This window comes from Leuresthes tenuis, unplaced genomic scaffold (assembly GCF_036924035.1).
Source record: "Leuresthes tenuis unplaced genomic scaffold, fLeuTen1.0.hap1 SCAF_16, whole genome shotgun sequence".
Taxonomy (NCBI): domain Eukaryota; kingdom Metazoa; phylum Chordata; class Actinopteri; order Atheriniformes; family Atherinopsidae; genus Leuresthes; species Leuresthes tenuis.
Window position 1 is genome coordinate 10130786 of NW_027325370.1, and position 12138 is coordinate 10142923.

At 37.8% G+C, this 12138-nt stretch overlaps 2 protein-coding genes across 2 annotated transcripts in view; both read right to left on the reverse strand.

Annotated features, from left to right (window-relative positions):
• exosc10 (exosome component 10) overlaps positions 1 to 12138 on the reverse strand; it is a 58873-nt gene that overhangs the window by 15570 nt on the left and 31165 nt on the right. The gene's annotated exons all lie outside the window — the stretch shown is intronic.
• The window catches only part of cntn3a.2 (contactin 3a, tandem duplicate 2), a 38415-nt gene that overhangs the window by 5487 nt on the left and 20790 nt on the right, over positions 1 to 12138 (reverse strand). The window contains exons 14-22 of the mRNA XM_072367660.1: positions 11808 to 11925; positions 6620 to 6778; positions 4307 to 4456; positions 4153 to 4223; positions 3287 to 3521; positions 2709 to 2818; positions 1265 to 1451; positions 868 to 980; positions 574 to 742 (exon numbers count right to left, since the gene is read on the reverse strand). Coding sequence (XP_072223761.1) covers positions 574 to 742; positions 868 to 980; positions 1265 to 1451; positions 2709 to 2818; positions 3287 to 3521; positions 4153 to 4223; positions 4307 to 4456; positions 6620 to 6778; positions 11808 to 11925 — 1312 coding nt within the window. The remainder of the gene's footprint in view (positions 1 to 573; positions 743 to 867; positions 981 to 1264; positions 1452 to 2708; positions 2819 to 3286; positions 3522 to 4152; positions 4224 to 4306; positions 4457 to 6619; positions 6779 to 11807; positions 11926 to 12138) is intronic.

Below are 12138 nucleotides of genomic sequence, written 5' to 3' on the forward strand. Positions count from 1 at the left end.
AGCATATAATTGATGCCTAAGAAGTAATCTGAACCACTTTAAGAGATCCCACTTAATATGAACACAGCCTTGTGTTTTTTTTCTTCAAGTGAAATTTAAAAGAAAAGCCAGCATGGAGCTCTACGCCTCCCTACACTGCTGTTTTTAGAGATTCAACAAAGAACTTCAACAGTGTAAAGTACCATTTAAAGGCAAAAAAGACGCCCCCTGGAGTCTCACAGGACAGTAATGGCATATGATAAAAAGAGAGTCAGTGACAGAGATGGATTGGGCAGCAAATGTAAGCAAAATATGAGCCCAGAAGAGCACAATAAGGGTGACAATGGTTTGTAGGGTTAGTAATGAGTCAACAGAGTACAAAATTACTTTAAAAGTGTTAAGTGACTTCATGAATAAAATTAAGTAAATATTATTGTTATTATTAACAACAACAATAACAAATTGATGTTAAGTTTCCCAATGTTCTGTATTCTTTTGAACCAGGAATGCATTAGCATATTTCAAAAGCAAGCCAAACACAGATTACACCTTTTCAACAGCTGCAGCTTGATCAAACCTCGTCACTGGGCTCACCTAATTTGTGGATTCGTATCGGTTCTGAGGCTGGACCTAGTCCTCCTTCACTAAGAGTCTGAATGTGGACGATGTAGTCATCATCATCCTCTGGGAGGGTCAGCTCTGCTGTTGAGTTGGTTGCTGTGAGAGTGCTTATATCTTTGTGTCTCTGTCTTCTGTATGAAAGCTGAAATAGGAAGAGAAACAAGTGGGCTGGCCCATTGGTAATTTGTATTTATACAGCCTGACAACTTGCTCAGCCTATTACATAACATGAATAAATGTGTCACAGTGAAGCATATTGAAACTCACTTGATAGCCTGTAACTTCTGACTCTGATTCCATTGCCACTACAGGTTCCCAGTAAAGAGACAGTTGAGAGCCAATTAGGGTCCACTCAATATTCAGTGGTGGTTGGGCTGGTGCTGCATGACACAAAGAGGATTTTTTTCCACATGTCAGCCCAGTAACAAAATACTCATCAGTGTACTGGAATTACCATACATCTCTTATTAGATTAGACCGCTTCCAGGAATGAGATCAGAGGAGGATATTGTTTCTACAATTTGATTTCTCTCTTCTGAGCAAGGGAACGCTCATCATCCCTCTACTGTAAAACTAAAAAAAGCTAAGGATGGACTCCATAGCTTTCAGCTCTGCATATCAATCAGTGTGGTTACAAAAAGCCATTTTGTGTGTTGCTACTTACGTGGCTTTTTTGTGGTAACATTGATTGCAGGGAGGAAAGGCCCGGTACCCGCCGTGTTGAAGGCGCTAACTGTTAGAAAATATTGTGTTTTTCCTGCCAAGCCGCTCACTATGACTGAGGTTTGGTTCCAAGGGACCCTAACCTTCCCCATGGTCTCTGGTTTTGTGTCATCTTCCCAGTAAACAACCTTTTTGAGACAGAGAACATGTCACTTGGCATATAAACGAGATAGAAATTCTTTAGATGGGACAAAAAAAAAGTTGTCTTCATTAGAATCATACAACATCATATCCTTTGAAGAGAGGTCATAGTTTTAAAAGGCCTTTGTATTTTGTACCAATAATGAGGAATTTCAGTTGTGTTAAATCCCAGTGGAAACACAGTAAAGCACAGTAACTAATCCCAGAAAATGAAAGAATATCTTTATTAGCAAACAAGTGAAAGATCTCCAATTAATTAAGCATTTCATAAATTGTCAAATTTAATGAACAGCCCAAGATGATGACATAACAATTCTTATGCTGTATAAAATAAGACTTGAAAATAGAAATGCAACAAATGTTCATCGGAGAAGAGCAATAAATCATTTTTATCTCGGTGACTGAAACAATGAAGCAATTACATTATTAAGGTTTTTTTTTCTTTTTTTTGTCGCTCAATGAATGAATTTATTGTTCCATTGTTCAACATCTGTGTTGTGTAATATATGAATCATTTCACTAATGGAAATCAGTTTGATTAAAATATCCTTTTAAATAGATTCCCATGGATTAAATGTCAATTGAAGTTTTTTTATTTCAATATCATTTAAAAACATTTGCCCTTAAAATAAATGATCCCAAATGACATATGTCCTGCACTTATTTAGTTTTCTGTCCACATTGTCCAGTATTTGTTGACCTTGACATCACAGAAGTAGATCAGATGTGATCTCCACATGGAAATATTGTTTTTACAGAGCAAAAAGAATAACAAACAACATCTTACATTAAAGCCCTTTGATCACCCTGATTATTCAGTCAGACGCATGCAGGCAAGGCAATCAGGCTGCCCCAGTTTTTTATGGTAAGATAGCCTATTATCTGCTGTTTTGAGATTAAAATCAAACATTTTTAGAGACAGCACCGACAACACTACTGATCAATTACTGTGGTTCAGTTGTGAGTTTTTACAGTTGAAGCTCTATATCATGATATCTCTTAAATGACACCAGAATGAAAAGGCATGTGGACGGGCAATTTTCCTTTCTTCTCTCAAAAACACTGACACATTTTCCACTCTGACATGTTTTCCTGTCACATTGATACAAAGAAGTACATAATTCCAGCTACAACAGTCACCCACAGTTTGAAAATAATGGGTTGACGGTACAAAGGGGGTGATGACAAGCATTTGAATTGTGCTGTGTGTGATATCTGTTTCCATTTAAAAGAGTATAAAATACCTCATAGCCCAGAACCCTTTCAGGGGTGATGGAGAGAGCCTGCCAATTCACCTCAATCTCAGAGGCTGAGACACTTCTGGCCCAAACTCCTGCTGGCATTCCACTTGGCTCTGAAAACAGACAACAGGGAGACTGAGTGGCTCTGTTGTCTTGCAACAGCACAGAGATAAGCAGAGCAAATCTTTAGAATTTTTTTACATTCAAAACCATGTGGCATTCTAGTTGATCTCTGCTCAGATGAATCATTCCACAAAGGTGCTGCTGGTAAATAGACTAACACTACAGCACCCACTGCCCCCCTCTCAGCACGTTGAGAGGTGGCATAGATCTAAATGCCAACTGGTTTTTACTTTGACACAGCCATTCTAGAGAGTGGTGATATTTGGAGGCAAACTGCCTACTCTGACATAAATGTGTTGCAATTCTGTCCCGCATTTCCTACCTTTTTCTGCCAGAAAATTATTTCTACAGCCTAATGCAGCAGATGAAGTAAAACCATTTCAATGCTCTTTGTCCTTTTCAAAAAGAGAAATGGCTTCATAGCTTTGCAAAGATCCACCTTACAATCATCTCTTTACCTGTCTCTGCCGAATAAATGGTGACCACTGGGCTGAAGGGACCCTGTCCTTTGCTGTTGTAAGTGCCAACCTTCACATGAAATGGAGAGAAGGGTGCGATGCTGTCGTTGCGGTACACATAACGAGATGCACCAGGGGCAGAGGTGGCCACATGAGTCCAGCTAACTTCTCCAAAGGCACGGAAAGCAATGATGTAACCAAAGCTCTCACCATTCTGCAGTTCTTCGGGAACAGGCTGAGAGTGAAACACAAAACTGTAGTGATATTAAAACATATACAAACCACTCACATTCACTCCATCGCTGGGCTCACACAATTATCACAGACTCAGGAGTGCATGAGCCTCAAATTGCTTTTGTGACCCACCTGATAAAATGAAATGAGCAGTAAAATGCTATAAAGACGAACAAAAACCCACTGCAATCATTACAGAATATCCAGGCATCTTTTAAAATGAAAAAGTTATTCTACATTTAATGAAATGAGAAAACAATGAGATAACCAAACATCTAATGATTTCTACAATTCAACATTATTCTTTTTCAGCCATCAGACTGGTTCAGTTCTAGCTTTGTCTGACTGGCAGTAATTCAACACTGATGCAAGCCTCGTAAATTAAATTAACTGCCAGGCTCAGTGTTCTGCTTTTCTGTACATTGCTGCTGCTCTACATGCAGACTCTTTAAGAAAATTACAACAACTGCAGGGAGAGACTTCAATTGGCCCCAAATTTATGACACCCACAAGCCCAACAGGGCAGGGACTTTGATTCAGCGAGACATATTAAGAGCCTCACTCAGGGATAAAAAAAAGACTGACTGCAGGCACACTGAACAGCAGACTGGAACATAAGACAGATGACTTACCTCCCATGTGATGACCAATTCAGATCTGCTTCCACCTCCTCCACCCACATCCCCTGGTGCTGCATCAGGAACTACAAAATAAAGATCTTGTTAATTTTTACATGTATAACTACTGTATAAAAACCAAAATGGCTTCAAAGTAAATCTACTGCACCTGCATCTTCTGTCCTGGTCTTAACAGTCACAGGACTGGGTTCTCCAACCCCAACACTGTTTTTGGCCAATACACGGAACTCGTACTCCACCCAGGCATTGAGGTCTACCACAGTGGATGTCAAAGTGTTTCCGTCGATTATCTCTGGGACTAGGAAAATAACAACAACCAAGAAACAGATACAAACAGAGTATAAACACAAGAAAAGAAAGGGAATAGCTTGATATATGAAATAAAAACTAAAACAAGAAAACCACTAGTGTGCTGACTGTGAGGCGAGTTTTAAATTTTGAGTCCTGGCTGTCAAAGGATAAATGTAAGAGAATTGAAGGTAAAAAGGTGTTAGTTCTTGGCTTTGCTGTCTGCACATACACTGTTGGTACCTCCAGATTAATAATTTTGTTTTCAGCTTGAGGGCAGCAGGAACAGCTATGAAAGCAGCACTGCCTGTTTGACTTGTTAGCAAATAGGCTGCTGTGCGCATCCAGCTGGTAAAGAGAAACACTGCAAATCATTCAGTCCTGTTATTCTATAATTGATAAAATTATGAAAATGTTTTTGCGTTTTGCTCTTTCCTTATTCATGATGCAAACTGTTCCTCTATGTTCACCTGGTAGTTCTCATCTTGCTTAAAAACCTGACCCTTTCAGCAGTAACTGACACTAAAGAGAAGGGTGAGGGTGAAGCAACACATCTGCATACTCAAAACAATGTGCTAAAACATGCAGAGGGCTCTGTTACACTCAAAGAAACTGGAAAATCTAACTGATTTGTCATTGGGTTCATAATGTCAAACAAACTTTTTCCTAAAGTACCACACATAGTCCTGTATTGCAAAAACAAAACAAAACAGGACTTTAACAGGAATCATCTTTTTTCTTTAACTAGCATAGATTTCTTACCAGAACTTAATGAAATCACATAGTGTATATCATACAGCGCCTTACATTGCATTACATTGTGTAGAAAAAGGAAAAGGTACATTTTTTTAAAGAAATGTTTAAATTTTGGGGGTAATAGTTTATGGGAAACAGTTGTGAGAAGGCTAATGAGGAAATTATAAGGCCAGTTCCCCAGAAGTTGAGACATCTTGCATCTAACAGATTGGGGCCTTCTTTGACTTATTTGACATTTAATGATTAACCAGATGATTTCAATGGGTGACAGTACCAGAGCTATGCTGTTCTAATACATGCACAATGTGTTTTAGTATTGACTTGTTGAAGTAAGTAAGGGCTTCACTGAAAAAAGAGTCATATAAGTGGGTGCATATGTTGCTCCAAAAGCTGTAGACAGCTGTGTGCCAAGAAAAAGCCAAATGGCCACTCTCTCCTTTAGCTTGGGAGACACAGCATATGTGATTTCCAAACATTAATTCAGAATTTGATTGCTCAGACCACAGGACACCTCAGCTTTTTCCCTCAGCTCAACTCCTCTTCAGCAAGCTTGAAAACTGGGTTCACTAGCAATGGTTTTCAGAAGTTTTATTGAGTTAGTGCAGGGATTTCCACTACAGAATCTGCCTCAGGGCCCGTAGATCAAAGCCAATCAATATTGGCTTTCAGATTTTTTCTTTCAGGCGAGGTAGAGGTACTTGCGACTGCCACAGCCTTGTCTCTGATTGATGGCAAAAGCAACCGTCAGACAGACTCCGTGGCTGGGGTAGATGATAAAAATCTATTAAAATTTTGTATTACGAAAAATAATTTTCAAAATTGTTCCCTCTTTCTCCACAGTCTTTCTATAAGTCAACCCCTCTACACATGTAATTCTGAAGCTGCTAACAACAAACAACTTTTACAATTTTACTTTGGTAGGTACTTTCAAAACTTTAATTTAAGTGTGTAGTGGCTTTCATAATCTAGTAAATTTAACATAAATTGCGTAAACAAAGGAACATTTTAAAGTATTACAATTGAACTGTGTTTTGTTTTTAATTTACATTTTATCTGTGTCCACCATTTTAGAAAGAGGGTATAAAACAGAAATTGCTGATATATTTTTTTTAAACATTAGAGACAAATATGTGGAACTATGTGGAAGCAGATGCAGTGGACTGCTTTTATCTACATGTGCATACAAAAGGTCATTAAAATGGTTTAAATGAAATAGTATGAAATCAGCAATAACAACCTCTTGTATCTCAGGAGTTAAACCCTGAATCCCCACCATCTCCAGAGCTTTAACTCTGTAGCTGACCTCCCAACCAAACAGGGTGGAGAAAGACCTGAATTTCCTTGAGGAGATCTTTGAATTCTTTGAACAATTTTGCATGTGCTTAGAGACAAAAATTAATCTTAAAGTGCTCCATACCTGTGTTAACCCTCTGCCAACCCACGGTGAAGGGAGTTCTGGTCTGAATAAGGTAAGTGGTGATGGGACTACCGTTGTCACTGCCGGGGCTCCACGCCAGCTGGGCTGTGCTGTCTGTCACCTCCTCCACTGTCACCGAATCTGGTGGACTGGGGGGGCCTGGCTCAATCAAATGAACAGACACTGTGAGCTATTCGCAAAGGCAAAGACGACACTACAGACAGAGGATGAGCGTGCATAAGGAAAATAAGAGCATCACACACAATTCAAATCATGATGCTACGTAGTCTTTACACCATGAGGTGCACAGCAGCAAGAGAACATTTTTAAGAAGCTTCCATTTTAAGTAATGCCCCTCACAAGGAACTAAAAGGTAATTCAGGATTTATCCTCTAATGGTCACCCAACATGAAATCCCTCTCTTTCACGGTCCTCGTGGTAATTGATTGATTGGACAGCAGATGTGAGGAGGTGTAGAGAGTCAGTTTAAAAGATAAACGATGAAGACTGGTGTTACAGCCATGAAGAACCACAGTTTTATCCTTTTTTAAAAAATCTAAAAAAAAAACAATTAAGCAGTGCAGTTTTACTTTTTCAGCTTTGGCTTCATTTATGGATTTCTGTCTTCATAAACATGTTGGCTCTTCAGAAATAACAGACCACTGGGGAGCTATGAGACAGATCACAATAAGCTCTGCCCACAGAAGTGGTTTATAATCTGAAGGTAAATACTATCATTTTAATAAACAGCCAGTATACTGAGACAAATGATTTTGCATTTATAGTTCATGCAATATGTTTGATATATATAACTGCACTTAACATTGAAGCTTCATAAGTACCTACTGAACTAAATCTTCTTGTTTACATAAGCCTTGAGCGTACTGCCTTCATATCTTTGAGCTTACAGCTTTGGATTTAGAGATATTGATCTTTGTAAAACTCATTAGTGGCTGTTGATAGAAAAAAAAAGCTTTAATACACTGGCATCGTTAATACATATTAATGGGACAGACAATCAAGGATCAATTCCTTATCCACTTAATTATATTTCATTGGCTGAAGGCAACAGGATGCTGTCAGGGTTTTCCGAGAGTTCAAATAATCTGTGGTTAATAAGGCAATCAGGGCTTTTATTTTAAACTTAGCACAGAATACTGAGGCTCATGTGTCAGTTTTAAATATCGGTAATAAAATAATACGAATAAAAATCTTAAAAAATACATCCAGTATGCACACTGTTATATTGACTGTCATAACATGTATCTCCTTGGCGTATGATAACAATGGTGATGCAACTGTCAAATAAGTACAAGTGTTCACCAAGTGGATTTGAATCTTAATGACCATGATGATATCCTTACATGGTGACCTTCTCCATAACCACCATCACCACCCAGTGGAGTGTTTGTGAAGCATCACTGAGTGGCATCTAAAACATTAACCGGTGCCATTGTTAAAAACAAGAACGCAGATGATCACTCAAGAGTCCTTGTGTCAGAAGCGATTATCATTGACCTTCAGAGCTGCAAGAGGGGACGAGCCAAGCAGGATTGAAAATCACACAATAAAATATGAGCGAGTTGCTAAAAACACATGATTGCAAAAACGTGTCCATTGTCAATTACACTAATAATCACTTTTTAATGTGACTATAATCAGTAGTGCTGTAGTAGTCACACTGGAATAACCTCTGTAAAAAGAGACTCCTGATGTTGAGCACATATAGGCTACATGTAGCCACGAGAAGATAAGCTCATCTCTCATTGTATACAGCAATTTCTGTCTCCTTCTCTGAAGAATTGGAATTGCATGGATAATAATAAGTTATTTATAACTTATAAATTATAAATTTAAGTTATAATAAGATATTATTAAAATAAGATATTAAAATAAATAAGATTTTGAAAAATGTAACTGTAATACTTTATCACTGTCCACATTTGGATCCCCAATGCTTTAAATAATCCATACAACATGAAACAATTTCCTCAGAAAAAAGAGTTTAAGTGAAAACAATGGTTTTGATTTTCTATTTATCAGCAATTATTTATAGATCCTGCAAATATTACCATGCTGAATATCATGATACCTGGTGGAGAAATGAAGTACAGCTAAAGCAAGAATCTGTTATACTTTGGGGGTGAATTTATTGGAAAGGGCAAATAAAGAAATCCGGTTAGGTGATTTGGCATCAAACGATGCAATGTGATTGTATTAGTTGAACAAAAACTAGATAATATTGTCAGGTGCCCTTAAAATACTAAGTGGAGAATAACAAGTTGTAACCTTTACCCACAAGTATTAGTAAGCATGACATATGGCTGATATTTTATCTGAAGCCCCAAAGTTGCATCAGTTTATCATTTGAAAAGAGGGATTAAAAGAAAACTTCACTCGACTCCATCCTAAGCAAGGTAAGTAAGAAAGTAACAGATTATACGATATTACATCATCTATAGATGTCAGTCTTATCTTATGCAATCTATACAGAATACTGCTATATTCCGTTAGGTCAATATACAGGTAAACTCTCTTTTTCAGTGGATCAAAAGCTGTTTCACGTGTTTGCTATTCATTAATGTTTTTCTTTTTTGTATTATGCAGGTACAAAGGTCTGGATTTGTTTCCACATGTGACATCTGCATCAGGAAGTTCTTTCTCTGAAAACATACAGTGCACTCAAAGGAGTTGTCACTGCAACTGAAACTGGCCTGATCAGCTTTGGAACAGCATTCTATAGACAGATGACACCAACCTGTATCAGAATCTAACAACATCATCTGTAAACACGCGAGGGCACGATGATGGAACGTGCTTGCATGGCACTGGTATCCAGTGACACGGGGTCACTCCAGTTTATCGATGATGTGACAGAAAACAGAAGCAGCCAAATGCATTGTGATGTATAAAAGGATGCACTGTCTGTTCAGATTCATCCAAATGCAGCAAAATCGATCAACTAGGACTTTACAGAGGAGATGAAAAATGAAACAAAACATACTAAAGAGGTGGAATGTTCTAAAATGAGAGCTTCATTTCACTTTTCACCCTGACAATAACAACTGAAAACAGCTGTAGAAAAGGCCTGGCAAAGCAAAGCAAAGGAGGACTGCCTGCATTGCTTACAAATGATTCTCAGCAAAGTATTAAGAATAAACATTTTATCCTATGGTTTAGTGAATTTGTCATATGTGACATAGTATCTTAAATTTGGTTTGTACATTTGTGCTCATATACCTCCATCTATAAGGATCGAACTGTTGGATTATAACCATTACGGGATGATAACAATGGGGAAATTATTCACCACCACTGATGGATAAAACGACCACTGAAAGACAATTTGTGAACATCAGCATTTTACTGTGATAAGGTTGTTGGAATTATTCTCAGAACTTCTGGAAACTATGCCACACAGGACTGTAAGTTTGAGACGACTGTTGGGACATTAAGTTAAAGCCAGTCAGTATTTTTATCGTTGGAATAAGAAAAGTTGTAAAATTCAGATGTTTGTCATGCAGTGCTGCTGCCCTGATACATAACACGACTTATAAAGGAACCTGAAAAACAGAATAATGTATGCAAACTGCTGCAGTTCCTAAAAGTTTCATCTGATAATGTAGTTAAATTAATCAATGAAAGTTTAGAGTTCACATTTATTTCAAATGTATTATGAGTAGGGTATGTTACTACAGAGAATTTATATTTCACTAATACTTAAAACACATCAAGAAGAAAAGTCCCTGTAAATGCACCTCTTCTTAACATAATTGCATTTACACCTTGGCTTTACATTTAAATACAACATTCACAGCTGGTTGTTGTGCAGTGTATCAAGGCGGCAGCAATCATCTCAGAGAAAAGTATGTTGCATCCAGAACTGCCTTTGTGACGCTATTCCACTAAAGATAAATGTGAAACATGTTTTAGTTTAATAATGAGGATTGCTGTTTGTTTGGTGGGTTTGATTTATATGATATATTTTAGCCTATGTCCTTAGCATACTGCTGCACATTCACTGCAAGAATGAAAAGTGTGCATGACATATGAGGATATTGTAATTTTTCAAACAGGACATACAATACATATGTATGTAACCACTGCCAGTTTGTTAAAGGCAAGAAGTGATCACAAAATACTTTTTTTCCCCTTCCATCACTGGTTCTCTATCCAGCTTCATGGTTTTTGAAGTAATTTGATTCAAACTATGAGACATCCGTGACAGCTGCTGGGAGCAGGAACTGTAAATAATGCACAGACTGAGTCACAGTCAAGTTTGTCTCCAGTCACTTCTAGGCCAATCCATTTCCCCTGACATGGTATTGCTTTTACTTGAAAAACAGCATTATTTCCACTTTGTCTTCAACCATTTTGAAAGAAATTCTCATTAATGCAATTTGCCGAGAAGATCTTAAACATGCCAGGCTGAATCACTGACGGGGACTCTTACAAGATAAAGATATGGATCCAACCTTTTCAAATCTTGACACCAAAATCATCCATTACCTCATCTGACATTTAGCATACTTGCGTAGTGTCTATTTGCTGGGTTATTTGGCATATTGATCTTAGCAAGAAACAGCCCTTCTCTTCTTTGAAGAGCATTAAAACATTGCATTCCCTCTAACGTGCAACAAAAGTTATTTTGTTCTGTCAAGTATAACTATCGAAAAACTGTGAGCACAGACCAGCATCTAAACATTATGCTGTCAAGTACATTATAACAATATTTAAAGCTGGTGAGTAAACGGACACAAATAAAATAGAAACAAAAAGCTATAGCCGTGATTCTTAGTGTTTTGTCCAGTTTTTGACATTGACAAATATGAATAAAAAAACAAAAGAAGCCTCTTGTGTTTGATACAGTCAAACAACTGCTACATTCCACATGCATAACAACTGCATAAAGCAAACCCATTTCATTTGCAAAACCTACACACCCTGAAAGTCAGCATTGTGTATGTCATTAAAACATAAAAGCTCCAAAATATCTCTAACACGGTATTGTTTAGTAGCCCTTGCGGACTATAGATATCTTTTTTATAGTGGCTACATCCATCATCCGCTTTATGGTTAGCACTAGATTTTTATTTTCTCCTTTTTTAACAGAGAAACCAATTAAACAAGCCTGGCTGCAAGCCCTGTTTTAATTAGTGAGTATCAAGCAGAGAGGAGGTGTTCTTACCTTTCACAATCAATACAGCAACGGCTGATAGGCTCTCCACGTCCGTGTCCACCACACAGATATATTTACCAGCATGGTAAAGCTGAATGTTCCTGATCATCAGATCTCCTGCTGTTCTCTACCAAAGAGGAGATAAGGCTTTATGTAGCATGAAAGATAACAGACCCTGTGACAGCTTATTAAAGAATGTACTGAAGCATATGTATGGTGCGTTAAATAGAAGTCCCAAGAGCGTTTGCACATTCTAGAGGTATTTAGCGAGGGCTTTGCAGGGGAGAATGCAGTCGAACAACAAATCTGAATATAACAGGTCACAAACTGCTGTTCAACA